Here is a 23,407-nt window from a genome sequence, read left to right on the forward strand (position 1 = left end):
TTGATTTACTTACAGTTTGGATGCTGCATTGGTGGATTATTCGAAAATTACCTTTTTCATGCATTTATGAGAAGTGTGGGGGCCATCTTTACCTACCTTCCCCTATCACAAGAAATCCCCTATCAGAAGAATCAAACATTGAGCCATTTTGACTAATGAAAATCCCAATAAATTACTTGCATAGCGATCTACCAATCATCGATCAGTACATAAACATGATTATCATTTACTAAATGTTTCGTTTATGATTCGGCAGCCATTTGATCAAAACTAAATAAAATCGATACATTTTGTTGAATGTATGAGTGGTGCAAGATTATAAAACCCTTATTTACTTTGAGATAAAAGGAACAGTGGTAAAATTGGACAAATGAGAATAATAAATTTTCCATTAAAGTATTTTTTATACTTCGTACACTCTGTCAGAAAAAATGATGTTTCCTAGAAAAACAAAAAAATATAAAACCTGATTAATTAGGTCTTGTTTTTAAATAGCGGCATGTTACTCTCCAGCAGATCCATTAATATGGATCACAATTTGCGTTGTGACATTCCTTCCTTTCCGACTGCTTATTTTTAACAAATATAATTCTTTTTCAGACCAATTTTCCGGCTACTGTGCCATATTTAAAATTCTGTTCACGTGTAGTAAGTATAAAATTATCGGTTTAAAATTAATAAATCTGTAACCTTATCGTAAAATGATAAGGTTATTCGATGGTAGCTAGAACAGTCCTACATTTTGGAATATTAAATATTTTATCATTTTTAACATTTTCTATTGTCCTTCAATGTTTTCATTCTTATTACTCTATATTACTCCCTGTTACTTATTACTCTCTCTTACTCCCTCTGCCTCGTGCTTTCTTTATATCGAAATTTCCCGATATCAGCTAATATAGATTAGACTCACTTTATTCTTGCAATAATAGCTAAAGGAAATAATAGCTAAGCTTCGCCAAACGGCAGCGTCCTCAAATAACATTCACCTTAACATTGGTAAGAAAAAAACATTCCCACCAACTCGCACAAATTCCTTCTTGTTCACCAGCAGAGTTGTCTGGTGCGATCGCATCAAAACCCATCGGCGCGGCATCGTTATCCTGTCCCCCATCGTGGCTTTGCCTTCAGTCATCGCTCAGGAAGATTTACTCTAGAGTTATGTTGCTTTTTGTGTCGAGTGCAATTTTTTAATTTACTCCTGCAAAAAGTGTCAGTAATGTAATGCTCTCTTCTCAGTACAAACGAGTGGACGGGGTGCAAAAAAAAAACCGGCGCATAGCACAGGAAAGGGACGAATGCGGGAGAGAAAAAAAGCAACTACAGCATCAACAACAGCTCGACGAATCTCAAATCTAAGAGACCCACACTAAATCCCACCGGAATCGAGACCGTGCGACGGTGTGGTGTACATTCGTTTCGCGCTCCCACACTCTTATCAACGGCACGAAAAATGCACATAAATAATGTATCGCCTGCGTCGACGGGGGCTGCCCTTGCTTGTGTGGTTGAGTGCATGTGTGTGGATATGTTTGAGCAAATGCATTTTTTTTTGTCATCCCGCTATGACGACAGTTGGGGGTCGCCTTAACTCTCGACGGAGGTTTATTACTTCGTTTATCCCGGCGCATTTTTTGTTCTCTCCCGCCCAATCATTGGATGCACATTTTGATGCAGTTTTTTCCTTCTACTTCGAAAGTGCATTACATTCAAGACTTCGCGATCGAGCGAGGAGCGAAACTGCCAGCGGAAACGTTCTTGGGTGTTTGGGTCTTGGGTGAAGTTCTTCGCCCTTAGCTCGTGACGTCCGTGTCTGTGTGTGTTTATGGCCAACTCACCCACCACTTTGAAGAGGTGTTGAAAGTCCTCTTTTTGGAGACGCAAAACTATGCCCACCAGTCTGGCTTGCTGGATGTATTGCGAATACGTCGGGACGGCGGTATCGTACCACCGTAGGGTGGTCACCCAATGTACAAATGAACCTTGACAAACGCACAGAAAGCACCCTTTCGATGGGGCTTGTGACTTTGACTCGAGCCCACCACAGGTTTCTAAAGTAAGTGTTTTTTTCCTCTCTTCGATTTTCGCGATGACTAATCGTGGAGAGTCGTAGGAGTTCCCTTGGGATTGCCCGCTGCGTTTTGCGTGGCCGATCGAATCATCGCTTGCCTTTTACGGTCGTTCATGATGGAGGCGTCTGGTAATTTTTTTAAGGGAAAGCATATTCTTATAGCATAACAAGAAATGATTCAATTGAAAAGATCCTACCGAAACACATATTCCTGTAAGTAGTGTTGGAAGATTGTTGGAGGTTAGACATTAACGTATTTATTTTTGATATTTCAAACAATAGACTATGTAAAAAGGCAAAATTTGTATCAAATTAACAAATTCAACTAAACCAGAGCTAATACTAATATTAGACAAAAAGACACATCTAACCGATCCAGAGCCACAACTCAAACGCGTTATCTTGCATTTGTGTACAAAAGCCTCTCTGGGTGTTCGTTTTTTTCGCAACAGCACAATGTCACCTTAGCCAATAAAACTCATCCGACAACATCCAATAATGGTGACAAATGTAGCGTTCTCGCCCCCACAATCGTGGCCAGAGCTCGCCCAACGTAAAACAAAAAGGATACCTATTCATGCCAAATGAAGACAAAATCCAGCCCGTCCAACCGCGAACCTCCTGACCATGATCCTTAAATCGGTCGCATTCCCCCCCCCCTTCCCCCCCCCCCCTTGGAGCGTGATGGTGTTTTGGAGTTTTGTTTTTGTGTCTCCGTTTCTTTCTTTCGCCTCAGACGAGCGTCGTAACAAAAATAAGCACTTAAAATGCCATAAACATAAATCAACCCGCCACCAACAGGTGCAGCAACCCGGCATCAGGGAGGTGGAGGCTAGGAGATGCGGTGGCGCGGCTCGCGAATGAGCAATGCATTTGCAGGTGCCAACCGTAAAGCCGGTAAGCATAACGTCCACATCCATGCTTTATGAAACCGCCTGCACATACACACACACACGCCTGCCCGATCTCGGTCGCGCTTGATCGTCTGACAGTGACAGCGAAGCATGGGAGGGGAGGGCGGCAGGACCGGTGGGTGGCACACACACGGGGCAGAAGAAAACGATAGCAAAACGACCATCATTGCCGTGCAACAATACACGAGCCGCGGGGCAAAAACCACCCAAAAGAAGGGTGGCGAATGCCAACTGATGGTGACGAATTGCGCTACACGCAAACCGGACCGCGGGAGAACGGGCGCACGAGATGCACACTCGAAACCCGTGCCCGCAGGCCGCGGTGTGAAGGTGTCAGTGCAGCCTCGACGACAAACAAACGGACACATTGCACATCATCCATTAATAGCATCGACACGATTTATTCGCGCCATGCTTTTTGCGTCCCGCGCGCATCCTTCGTTCGCGCCAAACGCCTGCGCGACGGGCGCGCAGGCTCTTGCACCCACAATGCGAATGCAGTCGGTGACCGTTCGTCCGATCCCTTCGGCACGACGCGATCGCTATCGCGGTTTTGTCATCGAGCCGTTTGTCGTGGGAATGGTGCAGATACGCGTACGATCATGTGAGTAAAGTGGTCGGCACCGCCAGTCGGCACCGCCAGTCGGCTATGGGCGAGACATTCTCTTCTTATTAACAACATTGCGGACATGGTTTGGGCAACTACTTTGTACATTTTTTACTCATCAACTATTATTTTTGTAAATTCATAACTCTAAGATTAAAATAAAAGTTTGAAAGTGTAAGTGTATAAAGTTTATAAGCTGAATCATTTATTTTTATTTTTATTGGGAACATAAATTACGCTCCATGTCATGCTTATGCGATCCAGGGGCGATCCCGTGGTACAGTCATCAGCTCGAACGACTAAGATACCATGCCCGTCCATAGATTCAAGCCCAGAATGGACTGTCCCCCTTAGCAAGGATTGACTATTCGGCCGCGTGGTAATGAATTGAGTCTGGAAAGCCTGTATAGGCCGGCATGTCCGCGTAGGACGTTAGGACAAATAGAAGAAGAAGTCATGCAAATGCGACTACAAAAAATGTAGCTTAATCGGATACCCAATTTAATTTAAACATTGCACCATATACGTCCACTCACTTTGAGCATTTGAGGAACAGTTCTTTAAATCCCGTCTTCAAATATCGATTGAAAAACTCTTAATTCTTCATCGATTAGTGAAAAAACAAGCATAACAATTTTCAGTACTGATATTCGAAAGCTAGGTTGTTTCAAAATGCACATGAAGTGCCAAAGCAATCTACTGACTAGCAATAAGTAACTATAACCTTTCAATTTCAGCACTACATTGTCCAATATAAGGCAGCTACGTGGTCATTTTGCTAAGAAATGGAGAGAGCCCGATTTGCAGTGTACCTCACAAGTTTCACGCCTTTTTACATTTATGCATGGTTTTCTGAGATTTTCAAAGGTAACGGTCTGATATTTGAGAGACCACAACTAAAGAGGATGCTCAACAACATGTGAAGTGTTCTGAAACGTGGAACTAAGGAACTGACCAGAAGGTCGCAATGTTTTGATTTTACGTGTCCGCCACTGTACCAGAAACAGGGAAACAGTCCATAAGAGAATCGAGCCCATTAATCTGTTGATCTTCTAGATAGAATCACGGATCTATGAGACCGAAGTTTTTGAAACCCATGAGATAGTTGAAATTAAGGAATGCACCTAATGCTTTTAGTTCATTTTTTTCTAACGCTCTAGACTTCTATCCTGATAAATCTCAAGTTATTTCCTTCAGCTGCTCTCTATCACCCCTCATTCATTGTTATTTCTTTTTCTTTTCTTTTTGGTACAACAACCGCTACCGGTCTGCCTGTACCCACTAGTGAAGTGGGCTTGGCTTTCAGTGACTTATTATTACCATAGCAGGATAGTCAGTCCTACATATGGGGGCACGGTCTATTCGGGGCTTGAACCCATGACGGGCATATTGTTGAGTCGTTTGAGTTGACGACTGTACCACCAGACCGGCCCAAAATTGTTAAATTTCACTGAACCGAACCACCTGTCTAAAGGATCTCGGAGTAATAATCAACTCAAAATTAACGTTTCACGATCATAACGACAAAATTGTTACAGCGGCTAACAGGATCCTTGGTTTACTCCGCTTTGTAGCTTCTGAGTTTCCTGCTCCACATTGTTTGTTGGTCATATGTTGCACGCTAGCTCGATCCTTTTTTGATTATGCCTTACCATTCTAGTCTCCTACTAGTAGGGTCTTAATATTCCACATCGAACGAATTCAGCAAGTTTTCAAACGCTTTGCTATGTCTACAGTGCTCGATACTCAAACCTCAAATATGTCCTCATACCTGGAGCGTTGTCAGATATTGGGCCACGAAACATTGGAACACGCCGCACGTACGCTCGGGTGTCATTCATTGCATGCCTTCTGCTAAACTTCTTAGACTCGGCCTTACTTTTCTCGTCTATCTATGTTAATTCCCCCAAAAGTACGTCCTCGCGCTCTTAAGTCCATTCCCCGCCGTCGATTAGCTCTTGGTGCAGACGATCCTCTTATTCGTGCCATTCGGTGCTTTAATGCCTCTTCTGGTCTGTTTGATTTCCATTTCTCCTTAAATGCTTTCTGTTCCCGACTACGTTCCTCCTTCTCTTCCCTTGCCTCCTCCCACTCACCTACCTCTCCCTATATGGAGCCTAGCAACTAACCTACTAATTTTTTTCCTACTAATATGTTGTGTAGCGCTGTTGTGTAGCAGACAACATTCAGCAAAGAAAATAAACAAATAAATAAATGAATGCTCTTTCCGTATATTATTCCCCAAAACAAATTGCCGCACGTTTGTCAGCAAAAATGCTCAACCATTGTCAAACTTTCTGACCGGTCATTCTATAGCCTCAAGAACCCGTTAAGCTTAAAGAAAATGTAGCGGCGGTCGAAGCTGATACTATATCAGTACTCATAAACGCCAATACTAATTAACGCCTTTGAGGCATGGACGTATGAGACACTGTCCAATTCTGACGAAACTTCATTAACCGCAAGAGGAAGATGCTCAGCAGATTTGTTGGTACCGTATGTGTGGAACGACAATGTAGCATCCAATATTGTCACATAGCATATCAAGCCCCCCAGGTTCCAACCTACAGGAATGTTGTACGCAAGAAACTGGACGTCCCAGCCCATAAAGTCATTTTAAGGCGTCCACAAGGACAGAGGTGGTATGGTAGGCACAAGTTGAGGCGGCATGATGTCGTACATCCGTCATTAAGGCCTGGATAAACGATCTGCAGACGACGGTGCGAGAGTTAGTGGTTTCCGACACTCCTATAGCAGGTAAAGACCGTAAAGCGGCTGTTTTGCCGGATATTTAAGCAAGTATATTAAATAATTGTCAAACCCTTTGAAGGTCGTTAGCAACGTTAGTGCAGCTACTATTAGCTAACATTTGCTAACAAAAATCTGACCTAGGGTTGATACCCTTAAAAAAAGTTATACCAGGGTTAAAAAATATATCATTCCAATCTGGAATTTTATTATTTCCTACCATCTGTTAATGAGTTCTCTATCATAATTTTTTTTTCTATTTGTTCATATTATTCTTCAGTGTGGAAAGGTTTCAAAATGTACAAATATATTCTTCTTTTGCCACTACTTCAAATATAGATCCTAGATAGAGGTTATGTTTTCCCACACATTAAACCGTATTACTCGTATGCAAACGATTCAATGATGCACTAATTACGAGCAGCTTCAATAGCACCCTCACTTTATGGGTCATACCTAACGCTTTTTCAAAATTCACCATGACAAATCGTGATCATCAGTTAGACAAAAAAAAGCACTGACAACCTTCCCACATCCTTGGCGTCTCAGACAGTCGTGTGTGGTAGCTGCAAAATTTGACATTTGATGAGTTTGGAGGGTAATTAACGTAGATCATCGTCGATGAGCACCGTTAACGAACCCGATGGCGTTCGGTGTCGTACGACTGACTGCCGTTACCGTATGCCTGCGCCTTATGTCGTACCAAAATCCGTTACCGATTTGATAGGTGCACTTGTAAACATATTTTCAATGCAATTAAACCACCCTTACTGCCAGCTTGCTGGCATGCACCCACGACACAACCGGGCGCAACTGTCCCAACTGCATGCGCATTTGCGGGGGAGCTATCCAGAGTGGACAGCATGCGATCCGGTTCGTGTGGAGCAACATTTATCTTCGCACGCCTTCCTTCCCGGTCGCAACGGTTTGCAACGGTCGATGGATCTGCCGGTGATAAACTTATAATTAACACTCCACACACATACACACACATACCCAAAAAACACCCTCTCCCACTGCCGTAGCCCGAGCGCACCGGCACCGGGCCGTTTGCGCACTCGCTTTACAAGCACGTAATTATGTAAACATGCGTGAAGTCGCTGCATGAAGTCTTAATGCTGGCGTTCGTTGGCGTATGCAGCCCTCGTTCGGGCAGCTGGAGATCGTGCAACCCGACTAGATGCGTGTATCGAACGCAAGGGGCTTGCTCGCACGGAGCGCTATGTACCTGTCACGCTCAATAATACCGCCCCGACCGGTGGGAGGATGATCCCTGACCGGCCACTTTTACCAGCCAGCGTCCCTTCGGGAGGAGTAGGTGTTTGATTTAATTAGTAAATAAATAAACCTCACCTCATGAGTTTATAATGTCACTTAATTATATGCGAGCGAAATCGTACATAATTCATGTTAAATTGCTGATTTTAAATGTCTCATTTAAGACCAAATGCGCATCTAGATGTGGGTAATGTGCCGTGCCCTGTGCTGGCTGGCCCCGAAGCTGTGCTCACCGCGCTGCAGCCGTCAAGCACCGTTACCATTCGCCGCAATTTTCGCCCCGTCCACGGCAGTGGCAATGACCGTGGCAGGGTAGTTTCGTTGGCATGGTTAGACGAGGATTTATGAAACGAACAACACTTGCAACGTGCTTCTATAAACAAACGCAATGGAGACGCATGGTAGCTATCACATCTACAAACACTGATTGTTACTTCAACGCACATTAATTGAGCAATGGAAATTGCATTTTTGCAGGAGACATGGTCAGTTCTAATTGTTTTGTATCAAGCTAACATTTTTCTAAACTCATAATCAGCGGAGATGATGATTTATTTCCTTTTACTTTACTCGATCTCTATTTTTCTCTCTATGTTTTATGATAGAGGCGAAAGAACTCCGCTGGATCCAAAGCCTTTCTAAACTGTTCAAACAAACATGTTTTATGATGCAAGCCAAAGCTCCGAACCGATTAGGTACGTATCGTTTGTAAAGTTATGTCCATACGATAGCGCATAAGCGTGCTATATGTCTCATTTGGTATGGGATTTAAAACAACACTAATGTCGAGTTGTGCCAAATCGCAAACAAAATGAGACACATTGCACGCATATTTGTTCATTTATTTAATGACCTAGACCATAGACCTAGTAGTGCATAGCGCGCTGAGTTAGGTGGTACGGGGCTTGATCCCATGATGGGCATGTTGTTAAAGTCGTACGAGTTGACAACTATACCACCAGACCGGTCGCCAGAATGGAACTATAGTAAAAATCTGATTGGATGCCGAATGAGCCTGTCCAAAAAGGATGCCGTAAAGTCCACATAAAGTTCAACAATGAAAATGGTTAAGTCAAGGGCGGATGAAGTATTACGCAAACTAAGCGGCCGCGCGGGGCCCAGAGAAGAGGAACCCAGCCTCCGCTCACAAGTAAATTTGTTTCTCAATCGTTCTTCATTAAAAATAATTATTTGCACAGGCCGGCCATGAACGACAGCCATGCACATATTTATCTAAACAAATAAATACAAGTGTTTTCAAATGTTTTATCAATTTTAGTAATTTCAGGATTTATGTCGACTTAACCGTGACTTTAAATTTTTTAGTCGATCAATGCATTTGCTGAACGGGTACGTATGTCTTTGCTTCACTCCATTTGGTTTCCCGTACGAGCAGTATACAAAACTTTTAATTTTTGGAAAGATTTTACGTTTAATTCAGCTACAGGCGTCCCCCGAGTTACGACCCCCTCGAGTTACGACGATTCGCAGATACGACGATTTTGATTTTGACAGTTAAAAGTTGTCATTGACAAGAAATGGATGTACTTTTTTGAATTTCTGGGCTAACAACCGTTATACACACATTTCTAAAAATTCCACAACTACTCTATCTTGAATATCTATATTGTGTACGTCTTTTAAAATATAATTATTACATTATTACATTATTTTTTATTTTATAAACTTTATATTCATAGATATTCGACATACGACTTTTTCGACTTAGGCCCGTGTCTGTGCTCCATCGCATGCGATTTTATCGCACGTGCTGTCAAACGCTTTTTCGTATAATATTGCGATTAATTGGATGATTTGAATAATATAACGATCATGAAAAATTAAGTTGAGATTGTTCCTACAAAACACCACACATTTAGTTTGACAGATAAAATCGGATGCGGCGTCCGACGAAATCAAAAATTTTGATTCCGTCGTACGACGAAATCGCACGTCCGACGTTATCTGTCAAATCCCATATAAAATTTTGACAGGCCTTCCGATAAAATCGCATGCGATGGAGCACAGACACGGGCCTAAGGGCGGTGGCAACGCTCATCGGATGCGATTTTATCGGACGAGATTTGTATGGGATTTGACAGATAACGTCGGACGTGCGATTTCGTCGTCCGACGTTATCTGTCAAATCCCATACAAAAATTTGACAGGGCGTCCGATAAAATCGCATGCGAAAAAGCGTTGCCACCGCCGTAACGCCTTGCTTTGGGACATTTTTTCGGTCCCAAATACAGTCGTATCTCGGGGGAAACCTGTATTTACAAAAAAAACTCTTTACTGGCAAATCACATATGCATAACCTTATGCAGCTAGGTTTTATTTTCTACCAAGCTGATGGAGTTTATTAAAAAAATATTAAGCACCAAATAGCTTCACAAAATTCAATGCAAGTTTATGGTATGCACGAATGTTTAAAGCAATTTTTATCAAAAGTAAAATTCGTAGTTAATTTTATGTTGATGAAAGCCGCTGTCAAGGTGAACCGCGACCTTATTGCTCTCCCTAGCTCAACCCCAAGCACTATAAACACACCCCTGCTGTACGGATATTCCGTGACACTCGAATAACCGGATTTTGTCAGCCTTCGTGCCGGATAATCGCCTCTTCACTGTATTTTTTGTTTCCTTGTGTCTTCGCGAACCGGCTGTGCTAAAATTTCTGCTACAAAATAGTAATTGCGGTCCCGTTTGACCGATCGAAAATCTACATTATCCTGCTAACGTAACCGCACGAACCGAGCCCTCCACCGAGCGTACTACGTACCGGAGGGGATTTCCGTACGATCTCTCCCGCAGCTGCCAAGTGTCTGTGCGTGTGTGTGTGTGTGTGTGTGTGTGTGTGTGTGTGTGTGTGTGTGTGTGTGTATGTGTATGCAGCATCGCGTTGGCGATGGTCCGGTGCTTGTGACTGTAGGAGAGGAAGTGTGAGCAGCAGACTGCGTAGAACAAAACATCCGGAAGTGATACGAAACGACGTGGCGAGTAGCATCCGGTCAGGACGAAACTGTCCATCGAAGCACCCAGAGGCAACATCCTGCCCCGGATGTGCGGTGACATATCGGACGAAGATGGGCGCGATAGATTCCGTGTGCAATCGTAGCATTCATGCTCGTTCGTGCGACCTAAGCTAGTTCACCCTTGCTCGGCTCCTGCAAACGCCTGCGAAAACGAAAGGTGAACCGGGATAGTCGAGTGAATTAGCAGGTGCCTACGCCGCGCAAGAGGACGACAACGACGACGAAGACGACGATTTTTTTTCTTCTTTGGTACACAGACGTAGACGGGAACCCTTGACTAAATACCGGACAGGACAGGACGAAACGCATTGGCCGGCAGTGATAGATAGTGTGATCGTTGTACGCGCGTGTGTTTGTGCGTCCGTATGTGGACAAGCGAGTGTTCGAATGCGTGTGCGCGCGCGTGTGTGTGTATGGTATGGTTGTGCACGTAATGTGAAAAGCTGTTCGTCGTGTTGCATTCGTGCGTGTGCCTCTAGTGGTCCATCGGTCGTTCCATTGTGGCTGTGTGTGCTAGTGTAGGTGTGCGTGATTGTGTACGCGTGTAGTGCGGCTGGTGCAGCGGAGTGTAAAGTGGAGAGGAACCAAAAAGATCACCGTGTAACGGGAGAAGCAAGGCAAGAGGTCGTTGCGCCGCAGTAAATCCACGAAACACATATACGCGCACTCCATCCACACACACACACGAAAAAACGGGGCGAAAAAAAAACATCGTCCTGCAGCCGTTCCCGACATCATCTGACATCATCACACAGATTGGTGTGTTTACTGCATCTCCGCCCCCGTATTCGCGATACGAGCAAACGGTGTCGGGAAAGGTATGACCGCCCTTTACAGCGTTCGTTTAAACATTTCAGTGAATATTATGTGTGTGCAGTTGCTTGTCCTTCAATTTCAACCGAACGGCATGACTCAACCGTGCAATGCAGGAATGGAAGTAGCTAGCAAACAGATAAGCCTTTAACAAACCACAAAAGTAGTAGGCCGCTGTAAATTGGAAGGTTCTCTTGTTTTTCTTGTTATCGTTTGGACGGCTTCCTTAGCTGCAGAAGTTTATTTTAATTAAAAACGTCAATATTGGCAGCACTGGGGCTGCGTTTTAATGGCGATAAGTCCACCAAAAGAAAACAAACTTGTTCGACGTGACGTCCAATTTCGCCACAAGGCGACGCACTATGTTCATGTGTGTGTGTGTGTGTTTTTTTTAACCTTATGTCAATAGTCAAATACCTCTCTTATTTTAGTAAGCCGATCTGCACAAACACCTTTGCTTAGAGAGGGAGGGTTTGTTGGCCCACACGCGACGAAAAAACACCGGCAGATAATTATGCTTCCATCCGGATGTTCCCGCATGTGCGCACATGACAATGCCACGCTTAACACAACCGGCTTTCAAAAAGTGAAATAGAAGAGAGGTGAAAAAATAACAACAACAACCAAACACGAACCGACGGATACGCGACCCTCGCCGCGCGCGCTGCTGGTTCTCTTGTCCGCAAAGCGTCGGAAGCGGCATCAAGCACACCCGGACACCTGTTACGCCTTCAGCGGTGCCGAAAACGGAACCCTCGCTTTTCATGTTGATGGGATTGATTTTTGCTTCGATTATTATCATTCTCACTAAAACACACACACACACGCGCGCGTATACGAGCGATGATGGCAAAATAAGGTTGATGAACCAAAGTTAGGTAGGGTAGCAGTTGCTGCGATGGGATTACCAGGAGGAGATGTGGACAGTTTGGCGTAAACGGACGTATGCGACCGGCCCACATGTGGTATACACGCTTTAGATTAGCAGTAAGGGAAGCACATAAGCGAGGACCTGTTCCCCATTGAAATAAACGACACGGAAAGCCGGGTTCATCTTTGGGGGATTCTCTTTTTTCCTGTTTTTTTGTGTTACCTCTTCTTGCAAGAAAGGCTATATTTAGGACAGAGCGCGAAGAAGAAACTCTTCACACCTTCGATGCGTACTGCTCCGAGGCGTCGTCCCCTTCCAACTGAATTAAGCATAAATTAAATTTTATGTTGACTCTTAATTTGCGAAGCCAGTTTTGCTTCTTGCGATAAATTCACTTGTTTATAAGTGTATGTTTGTGATTCCGATTCATTTGCTGATTCCAAAGCTGAAAATCGAGCAGCGCTGGTGAGAGAAAGAGATAGAGATAGATTGAATCTCGATGGTGTTTCCCAGCTGTTGGTATGGCGTCTTGGATTGCGATGAGCAATCTAAACGTATTCTCTGCATGCACGAACTGCTGGACTCTTATCAGTGAGCAGAATTTCTCGCACATAAACTCGATCGTCGCGATGGCACTGTTTAAGCCAATCTTTCTGTATGTTACGTCTGAAGGCTTCGTCATTAAAACACTAGCCTTTGTGCACTAAACCGGCTGTCAACATTCTGTTTCGCTGGTGAACGAAATTGATTGGGCCTAGGAATTCACTACCTATTCTTGAAGAAAACCTGTTTAAACAAAACGCAACAAGCCAAGCAGCGAAAGGAAAGACGACGCAACGAGAAATTCTTGACATTAATGTTGTTCCTTTTTACTTTCATTCGCAGAAATATCGTCGATCATATCCCGAACCGGCGTTTGACTTGCGTTACTTTCATCCCAATAATTTGCAAAAATGGTTAAGGAAAAGCCAAACTCGATACGAATCTACGACAAGGACGGATACCGTCGACGGGCGGCATGTATTTGCGTACGATCGGAGGCAGAGGCTGAGGTGAGGAGAATGGAACAATCTGCGAACAGTGATAGTCTATCATTTCCTCTCTGCCATTAATGAAACACCGTTTCCTATCGCACCCATAGGTATTGTTGGTCACCTCATCTAGACGACCGGAACTGTGGATCGTGCCAGGTGGTGGTGTCGAACCGGATGAGGAAGCTTCCCTGACAGCGACCAGGGAGGTACTGGAAGAGGCTGGAGTAATGGGTCAGCTTGGCCGTTGTCTCGGTGTGTTCGAGGTAACAAATTAACCTGCAGCATGCCCTTTGTTTATGGCCTTATTAAATTTAACCTCTCTGCTGCCCTCCTTCACCTTCACAGAACAGCGAACATATGCACCGCACGGAAGTGTTTGTTATGGTCGTCACCCAAGAGCTGGACGAGTGGGAAGATTCGAAAACGATCGGCAGAAAGCGGCAGTGGTTCTCGATCGAGGAGGCCATGTCGCAGCTGGCGCTGCACAAACCGACCCAGCGCCATTACCTACAGCAGCTGCGCCATTCAAAGCACCGAACGACCTCATCATCGGACCCGCCACCGATCATATCCGAAAACGATAACGATGACTTTACGAGCGAACCAGTCATGAACAACTGCACGGCGCCGGACGATGCTGCCGGTGAGAAGGATACGACAACCGAGTCAACTCCTACCACGCCTCCTGCCTGCACCACAACAGTGACAGACGACGACGGTGAACCTACGACTGTGGCCGATACCGACTCACTACCACCGACCTCAACCACTTAAATCTCCACATCCCCGATCACGTTTTGATTATCGACTATATCGACACTTTAGTACGCTTCAGAATGCGAGCTTTCATCCACAGGAAAGGTTTTTCTTCATTATTGTTTTGTCCTCTTTTTGCATAACAGATTGTACCGTTTCCAGGCCGCAGCGTGTGTTTTGTTTATCTGTGTTTGAAACTCGAATACGTTCAGCAATGTGTGCAACGACATATTTATAGATATTTTTGTCTACACCATATTCTGCATAGAGTAAACGACTGCGTAAAAATTAACCTAAATGACTAAGGGGAATGCTATAGGAGGACTAACATAAGCAACGCGCAGAAAACATCTTAGCTTAACAATGCTTTGACTTCTGATTATTATGCCTGCTTATTGCATGCATCGTGGATACGAACAATACCGAATGTGCTGTGGCGATTTCCACTACACATAGAGCCATTGGAAACTTTCTAAATATCATACCAAATTTTACAGCTGTGCATTGTAGCTTCGCCTTAAGATTTTGGACACCACCGTTTTGAAAAAAAAGTGTAATGTGAATGAAGAAGAGAAGGTGCAGTGTAGCGTAGTTTGACCGTATAGTCGTGAAGATTCAAAAAAAAAATCGAGATAATGAAAATGAGGCCCGTGGAGGAGACTCTCGTTACTACAAGGCTGTCGTTTTGCTTACCTATATTCTGGTTAGCACGGTAAACCAATCTTACACGGAACAAAATCGATTTTCGTCTACGTCAACAAGTAGTGAAGCGTAATACTATCGTAATATGAGCAGAATATCTCACATCCACTACCACCAAACGTTTAATAATGTTTATTTTTCTCCAAAGCACTACATGCGATACAGTTAAACCCCAATGCAACAACATTTGTCCGGTAGATCGATTTTTGTTTTAAATTGTGCAGTATGTTACTGTTTGCAAGTGACTGTGTGAAGTAAGTGGTGCTCATTTGACAAACCGAATCAAACCAATCTACCAAGCGACTATCGACTATGTTAGCATTCATCAATCCTGACAAACTCAAAACTATAAACTTAACAGTAAAGCGCCATGCAATGCCAGGCAATGAAAATGTAGTAAAAAAGATGTAGATTCATTAAAACTGCAACAACAACAAAAAAACACACACACAAAAAGAGAAGGAAACTAACAGCAATGCAAAACAAACACAAGTAATCCACTAGGCGTAATATTTTACGTGTATCACAATCCCACTAGAAACTCCCGCTAAAAGTGATGAGATTTTTTAAACGCTAAATACTGTCGATGCATCAGCCAGCGATCATATATCAACAAATCAGAGACAAACAGACTACAAACATCTTACAAATTCGTCAGAATCACTAGCACGCACGGGGGAGAGAAATGTTTTCTTTTGTACTAAATTCTCCTCCCTAACGAACTGCATCCTGCAACAATGCAAATGTGAAAGCAGCGACTCTATAAACAAAGGAACCAGATAACAAAAAAAAATATCTAAATTTAAAGATACATTAACTGGGGGTGTATTGTAAACGGAAAACGGTGATTGTTGCTAGGAACTTGTATGACCACACGGATAATATTAATAGAGTGAGAAAGAGAAACGGACAAACTTTTAGGGAAAATGAATGCGAAACTTTTACTACACCAGTGAACAATAGCGGTGGCAGTAGCGGTGTCGTTGTGCTGGCAAGGAAGAGAAGAACAATTAATCGAACCAACCAATTTGCTGCTTACTACTACTAACGATGGAACAGTGCTGGAAGGGATAAAATGAACGAGCAAGGCAAAATCCGCCGGTGTAGTAATGCATGATGGTTGCGTTTAGATTTGCTAAATTATAACTATAACTACTATACTAATGATATACTTTATTGTAATTTATGAATACAGACACAGTTAAGCAGCTGTTGGAAAATGGTAAAAAAATGAGATCGGAAACATTCAGCTCATGGCACACACATACACCCATACATTTGCGCTTATACGAGAGGAAAGCAGGAAACGGCGGCGCAAGATGAAGCTGTAATTTTGTTGAAGGTTTTTTTTTGTCAGATTCAAGTGAGGAAAAGGGTCAGGTTACGGTTTTCAAAATGACCGGTGTGGGAAAGGGTGCGAAATGCGATAGATACTAACCATAAGAAATGAAAGTAATTAACATCTTACTCAGTACTGCGAGAAGCATAGCTCATCACGGCAAGTTGCACATGGTGTTTAGAGCAATATCTTCTTTAAAAAAACACACACACACATACACAAAACAAAAAAAAACGTTTGGAAGCAAAATGCGTCAACTGTTTGAAAGTGCAGCCGCTGTGCAACAGTAAGAGTAAAACACGTAAGAATACATGAAATGTATTTGACTTTATTATAAAAGAAAAAGAAAGCAGAAAAGAAAACCAAACGTTGCCGAACAACGAAACGGATAGACTCTGGTTTAAATAGTGGAAATAATGAGAACCATGACGTGTGTTTATTAAGGTATAATATATAAAAAAACACGTTAAAAACACGTTTTTAAATGCACTAAAACATTAGACAATAATTATTGACTTAAAAACGTGAGGTGTATTTCATTGCTCCTTTCTGCCATTGTGTATTTCATGCTTCGAAGAATGGAGCAAAGTCGTATACTTCACCTCAAATTCAATTTTCTTTTTCTATAGTTTTTAGTGCATACAAAAAACGTGTTTTGAAATGATAATGATGATAATAATCTTTTTTATAATTGTGAAATATTGATTTCGATTATTTTTAAAAATCGTGAAAATGTCAAAAAAAGTTCTTTTTTTGTAAACGAAAACCTTTGATTTTGTGCAATGAGAGAGAGAGAGAGAGAGAGAGAGGAGTATCATACAATGCATAAATCAAGAACAAAAAAGTGTAAAAACTAATGAAAGTATACTTCCCTCTACTCATCTTCCAACCAAATCCAATATACTTTCTCACTCTGGCACATGTGATTGGTTAGAAATCAAATATATTTTGCTTTGTTGCTCTCTCTTTGCGGCGATGGTCCAAATTGACGATTTTGTAGCGAACATCTGAACAAAATACCAAAGATGAAGTGAGAAGGCGCGACAAGAAAAAGCGAGAGGCAGAGCAACACTTGACAGCTCAACGGCTCGGATTGTTTTACGGGACGTCTGTTACATCTGTTCATTGTTTTGTTTTTGCCTGCTGTCGCTACACCATACTGTGTACGTCGTTGCTTCCGTGTGGAAGCAGCAAAATTGTTGTTTACAAATCGTTGCAAATTTTTCACACTTGCAAATTCCGTCCGTCTGAGGTTTGTGATTTGCCAACTGTGGGCTCGCCGTGATGGCCGAATCCCTCGAGTCAAACGCTTCCACTCCTACCAGTACCAGATCGGAAGATGGCGACAGCGATGAACTTCCAAAGAAACCGGAAGCAACATCAGCAAGTAAGCAAGTAGTTGGGCGAATATAGTTGTCCATTTTATGTTCTTTATTTTCACTAACGTGTTTACACCTTGCATTTTTCAATTGGTATCTTGTTTATGATTTATTAATCGGCTCGTCGCCGTACCTCGATCTCTGAAATGTTGGTGATGAATCTGAGCACGGTACAAGCGCTGGTTGATTCATCCATGCGTTAACTAATTTCGTACAGAAAGTGCATATAAATGGATTAATAATTTCGTATCTTTCATACGTCAAATGCCATCACAGCCGACTCCAAACTTGAGTGTCCCGTATGCCTGCAGACGTGTGTCCATCCCGTTCGGTTGCCGTGTGGTCATATTTTTTGCTTCCTTTGCGTGAAGGTAACCATTGCTAAAACTAAAACACCAACAGATCCATCTTGTTAAACAATTTACTAATCCAAATCCTTTGTACGTTGCAGGGTGTTGCATTCAAAAATTTGCGCTGCGCAATGTGCCGATGTGATATTCCGCTGACATACCTAGACCATCCCCAGCTAGTGAACGGTGTCGAGGAGATTGTGCGTGCCGCTACCGCTTCCGTGCCGGACGGCAACGAGTACCGTTGGTACTACGAGGGAGGCCATGGCTGGTGGCAGTACGATGAGCGCACCAGCCAGGAGCTGGAGGAAGCTTATCTGCGGGGTGACAAGAGCTGCAAAATATTGGTGGCCGGTTTCGTGTACATCGTCTCGTTCGAGCACAAGTGCCAGATACGGCAGAACGACTATTCGCGCATCCGCCGCATCAAGCGCGATCTGGTGACCATACCCAAGAAGGGCGTCGCGGGACTGCGGCTCGAGACGGGCGACACCAACCAGACACCGACGGCCAATGACATGAACGAGTTGTCTTCCGCCATGGGCGAAATGAATCTCAACGAGGGAGCTTCCACGTCGGCTTCGTCGTCCGACGCCGCTGGGATGGTGAGTGTGTCGAGCACAGGCGTTTCGGATGATCCCAATGACCGACAGGCGGAGGGTGGTGACAGTGCTGTGAATAGCGTCCACCGATCGGACGAGCCGACGAACGATCTGGATGATGTGCCTTGCATCTCCACCACGACCGCAGATTCGCCGGCCAGCTCCAGTACAGCTGCTGCAAACAGCGCAAGCGGCACTGTTGTTGTCGATCCACCATCCCAGGAACTGATCGATCTGAACCATCCGGATTACTCTGCTACCGACAGTGATGACGATGAAAGTGATGACGATGAAAGTGATGCTGATGATAATTTGCTTGTGCTGTAAGACACATCCTCATCGCGCGTGTGTTCTCTTTCCACCATCGTCCACATTTGGGGAGGGGAAATAGGAGTCCCTCGGGCCGTGCTGCTCAAGCCAATTTGTCGCGCCCTAAGGCTCGCCAGACGGATGGCCAACCCTATGGCCCGATGTGGCACCGTACGCGCACTAAAGCATTCTAAAGTGATATCAAACTATATTGCATAGCTCTATTTACTCGTAAACCGTTAGATCGCGAGCGAGCGCAAATTATCTTTAAAAAAATCGCTGAACCACGGACACACAACCGTGGTATTATTTTAAATCTTTAAAATTCTCATGATAGAGATCCATTTTACTACATTAACAACAGGTTTTATGTATAACACCATTACATTTAATTATACATATAATAGTTTGTGTATTTTTGTGCTATCTAACACGTGTATTCGTCCGTTTCGTCTTCATGCAAACCGTATGGACTAGCGTTAAGTTCAATTATGGCGAAATGTTTTCTTCGCCATTCACCTACACAAATATCGATCGAACTGGATACACAACAGTTTATGATTGCAATTGCTTCAGTTGTTTAATAAAACCAGCATTTGGTTGCACGCATGGTCTCTTGCTCTTGACCGTTCCGAATGCCTGCATGAACGATTGATCACACCGCTCCATCAGATAGCCCACAACCACCGACGTCGACCTCGACACGCCAGCATTGCAGTGCACCAGTACGCGCCCCCCGCACGCCCTGCAGCCGTCTATGAAGGCATTCGTTTTGACCAGCACCTCGGCCAGATTCGTTTCCGGAAGATCCAAGCACTCGACAAACCGGCTTTCTACCCGGGGCTGTTGCTGTTCGCCTTCTGTTCGCAACTCGTCGAACGGTGGCGTTTCTATGCCAACGCTGAGCACGTGTGTGATGCCGTACTTCTCCAGCACCTCCGGTCGCACGCAGTCCTGCGAACCGAGGTACAGAAATTGCGAAACGATACAGGCCGGCACCTGATCGGGACTGTTGTCCACGATGAAGCCCAGCCGGGGCGGGGCATCGATTTCGCAATTGTTGCGGAATATCTTACGGCTACCATCCATGTACGTAACGGTGGTTTCTGTGCGCTGCAGCTCCGTTTTACGGTTGCGCAATTGCTCGAGAAAGCTGGCCATCGTTGCTCTCGTCGGCTGCGGCGGGAAACGCAAGATCAATCGGGTCGTACTCGACGTGGCAAAGGTAGAGTGCGTACGCGGGCGCTACAAATACGTTGCTGCACCAGGAGTTCTGCGACGGCACGGTTAGCATGCGATAAATGTCCCGCTCGGTAATTCGCCCTTCCGCTGCAGCCACCCAAGCACCAACCATGCGCCGCACCTGGAAAAGATGCAACGAGTGCATTTACATTATTACAAAAGCCTTTGTTCGGCTTTGATGCTGCTTTGTACATTGCGCCACTCATATCGCATCTGTACAACACTCATCCGTGTGTGGAAGCATAGTTTCGTGGGAAAGTGGATTCGTGCTCACCTGACGGTACAAAAACGATCGTCCCCGTATCCGTACGTCCCAAAAGTCATAGTAGCGCTCAGCCCGTTCCCTATTAAAAGCCGCCGTCATCGTGTGTCCCCTTTCAACCGTGATCTGGTCGATGCGTCTCAGCGAATGCATCGCTTCCTGCTGTTTTGGGTTGCCCTTAGCAACGGCCATGAACGTGCGAAAATCATGCATCCCTTCAAACATCCGAGCAACGCTAGCAAACGCGTTTATATCAAACTCCGGGTGTCTGTGTGGCGCAGAAAACAGGGACGTTGCATTATCCATCAAGACCCTTTAGCAAAACCCAAATTCGTACGGCATTACCCTAAAAAGTAGCAGCGATCGTGCTCCTCGATCGGAATGAAGCGTGCGTGCGGATGCTGCTGCCGGCCGGACTCACGGGCATACTCCCTCTTCAACACCGCCAACCGGTAAAGGTACGTACGCGATTTGGCGCACAGACGTGCGTGAAAGGAGGCCGGAACACGCACCGTACTGAGAATGCGTAAAGATTGGCCATCTTTTTCGAACGCACGATTCAGCGTTTTGGTTATGCGATCGCTATCGTACGGTTTTCCATTCGGGCGCTGCAAATCTACGTGGACGGTATTGTGCAGCGCATGCACGCCCGTGTCCGTTCTGTCGAAGGTATACAATTGGGTATTCGGATACAGATGTGACCAACACGGATTACACCCCAGATGCTAGGGCTGTTGAGCAAACCGTAGAATATTATGTAAACAGTGCCGCCAACTTACCGACTCGACAGCTTCAGCAATGGTTCATTGACGGGCCGTAACTTTAGCAAAGCCTCCTCGATCACTCCTTGCACTGTTTGTGGATCCTTAAACTGACCGGCAGATTTGTCGATTTTGCGCTGAATGCCACTGCGAACGAATGGGCCACCGTTAATTTGGTACTGTACTACAGTTGCGAGTTATGCTGCGAACACGTTCACTTACCGAAACCGAGTGCCGATGTAGGATAAGTTGATTAAGTAACGATTCATCGATGATCAGATAGAGCGCTTTGCCAAGGAATGGATTACGATAGCGGAAGCGTTAAGTACACGCATCGGGCGCGTATAATTACCGGCATAGAAGTTGATAGCGACTGTGGATTCACGAAGATGTTGCGGAAAACATTCGTAAACAAATACACGATGCATCAACCAAATGACATTTCTAGGTGGAGGATGCTGTACTTTTTTTTATTTAATGTTGTCATGGTTCTTTCGGCGACAAAAATGAATTGTTCACTTATTCTTAATTTTAAACAGAATCGCATTTATGAACAAAGGGTTTCTCAAAAGATTTGACTATTTATGTTTTATGTTTTATTTAAAAAAAAAAGATTTTAAAAATATATCTATAAGTGTGGCCATTTATTATTACATCGTTCCAATAATGGTCGCAAGGTAATAAAAATGCTCGATTTCTTCTCCAGGATTCCCCCGACGCTCAGTTGCCAATGGTGTACCCCGTGAGCAAATATCCACTGCTACCGGACATGGTAACATCCGGATGGGTACGATTCGGAAGAATCTGATACTGTCGCATCCAGTTCGAAGTTACACGCAGATATGTAACCGACGCTTCCGCCTTCATGTCCACATAGCTCTCGGTAAGAATCTCCCTACAAGTGCTGAAAATTACAACCGGCCGGCTCGGTTTGACGAACGGCAGCAATGCTTTCAGAATACTGTACGGATGCTCCTTCGCTACAATCACAAGCGAATCAAACTTTTCCCGCATTTTACTCGCAGCGGCTTCATTCTCCAGCTCCCACGCTTGCTTCTGTTTGTCCACCTTTAGCTGCTTTGCTTCCGGTTCTTCCTCGGCAGTTCCGTCCTGCGTTTCTTCGTGCTTTCGCTTAGTAGTTCCGTTCACTTCCTCTGCCCGCTCGCCATCAGTGGAGTCTTCGGCTTTGGCCACCACCGGTTCCAGTGTCTCATTCTCCTTTGCTTCAGCCACCGCCGGTTCCTGTGCTTCATTCTCCTTTGCTCCTTCCCTGTCCTGATAGAAGTGTCTTAGCACCGAGTAAATGTTAACCGATACGCAGCGTGCCTGCTGTTCGGCCGGATAGTCCATCGCAAAGAGTGCTTGCTTCTGTGCCACGTTGCCAGGGTGCAGATGGACCAGCTTGCCGCCAGTCTCTGCACCTATCGAGTTCAGCATTGCTGCCGGCAACAGCCCATTCGTTCCCGATTCGTACAGCAGGTAGTTGCCGACACTGCACACCCCGCTGTAGGAGATTATCTGCGACAGTGTGTCGAAACGGACGCCCAGCACCTTTTCCGGATCCAAGCGCCAGTAGATGTCCGTTAACAATCGAATCGACGGACGGCGTATCGTAATGTACTCAAAGTACTTTTTCTCCTTTCGCTTCAGATACTTTTCCTGCGAGTATTCCGTTTTGGTGGCGAAGCTTTTCGAGTTCTCCACCAGCTTGCCGATCACTTCCGACGACGATTCGCACTCTTCGCGCAGCTTCAGAATTTCCTCGGTCGAAAGGGCCTGCGATTGTCGATCGTCGATGATGTTCCGATTGTCGTTTCCGCTCTCCTTGATCAGCAGCTCCTTCAGGTTCCGTATTTCGGACGGTGTCGATAGTGCATCGAGCGTGTACAGCCGTCTGCCACGTTCCTGCTTCGGCACCAGATGGAATGTCGTGCAGTACGGATGGTTTTCCGCCAGCCGCAGCTCTATTTGATCTTTGCCCAGGTTTACGGTTGTGTTCAAATTGTTGAACTTTTGCAGCTTGGTGTACTTCTGGCGCTGTATGATCAGGTAATCGCCTACCTTGATCTTGTCCGTCATGATGAGGAGAGTTGAAAAGATCTGAAAGAAGCGACAGAATAACATTGGTGCACTCGCCAGCCTAGGTCAGTAGTTGCATTCTTACCACAAGGCTGTAAAAACTAACAATCGGGAAAAGTCTATCGATGCAGAAAGTAATTCAATTTGAAACTTTAGCTACAATTGCAATTGAAAAACATTGGCGACCGCATGGACACACACTGTCTATTTTGCAAACACCGGTTGTTTCCCCGTTGTCAGTGCAGGTTGACATCGC

At 44.7% G+C, this 23,407-nt stretch overlaps 5 protein-coding genes across 5 annotated transcripts; 2 read left to right on the plus strand and 3 right to left on the minus strand.

The window, feature by feature from the left end:
• Positions 1–10,197: 10,197 nt before the first annotated feature.
• LOC120899964 (diphosphoinositol polyphosphate phosphohydrolase 1) lies at positions 10,198–16,552 on the plus strand. The gene is made up of 4 exons (XM_040306362.1): positions 10,198–11,470; positions 13,222–13,388; positions 13,478–13,633; positions 13,716–16,552. The coding sequence occupies exons 2-4, from the start codon at positions 13,290–13,292 to the stop codon at positions 14,142–14,144; spliced, it is 684 nt and encodes a 227-aa protein (XP_040162296.1). The 5' UTR covers positions 10,198–11,470; positions 13,222–13,289; the 3' UTR covers positions 14,145–16,552.
• Positions 16,553–17,295: 743 nt separating this feature from the next.
• LOC120899962 (E3 ubiquitin-protein ligase rnf146) lies at positions 17,296–19,414 on the plus strand. Its single transcript, XM_040306360.1, has 4 exons — positions 17,296–17,554; positions 17,823–17,917; positions 17,998–18,763; positions 18,794–19,414. Exons 1-4 carry the CDS (start codon positions 17,452–17,454, stop codon positions 18,823–18,825), a joined length of 996 nt encoding a protein of 331 aa, XP_040162294.1. The 5' UTR covers positions 17,296–17,451; the 3' UTR covers positions 18,826–19,414.
• Positions 19,363–19,896, minus strand: LOC120899877 (dual specificity protein phosphatase 19). The gene has a single exon (XM_040306166.1). It carries the CDS (start codon positions 19,894–19,896, stop codon positions 19,363–19,365), a length of 534 nt encoding a protein of 177 aa, XP_040162100.1.
• LOC120899963 (tRNA pseudouridine synthase-like 1) lies at positions 19,827–21,517 on the minus strand. The gene is made up of 5 exons (XM_040306361.1): positions 21,295–21,517; positions 21,091–21,219; positions 20,657–20,971; positions 20,324–20,579; positions 19,827–20,170 (listed from the first exon to the last, which is right to left on the minus strand). The coding sequence occupies exons 1-5, from the start codon at positions 21,339–21,341 to the stop codon at positions 19,934–19,936; spliced, it is 984 nt and encodes a 327-aa protein (XP_040162295.1). The 5' UTR covers positions 21,342–21,517; the 3' UTR covers positions 19,827–19,933.
• Positions 21,518–21,686: 169 nt separating this feature from the next.
• On the minus strand, positions 21,687–23,391 carry LOC120899961 (tRNA (adenine(58)-N(1))-methyltransferase non-catalytic subunit TRM6). Its single transcript, XM_040306359.1, has 2 exons — positions 23,237–23,391; positions 21,687–23,172 (listed from the first exon to the last, which is right to left on the minus strand). The coding sequence occupies exon 2, from the start codon at positions 23,149–23,151 to the stop codon at positions 21,793–21,795; it is 1,359 nt and encodes a 452-aa protein (XP_040162293.1). The 5' UTR covers positions 23,152–23,172; positions 23,237–23,391; the 3' UTR covers positions 21,687–21,792.
• Between the last annotated feature and the right edge of the window lie 16 nt (positions 23,392–23,407).

The sequence above is a fragment of the Anopheles arabiensis genome, chromosome 3 (assembly GCF_016920715.1).
Source record: "Anopheles arabiensis isolate DONGOLA chromosome 3, AaraD3, whole genome shotgun sequence".
NCBI lineage: Eukaryota > Metazoa > Arthropoda > Insecta > Diptera > Culicidae > Anopheles > Anopheles arabiensis.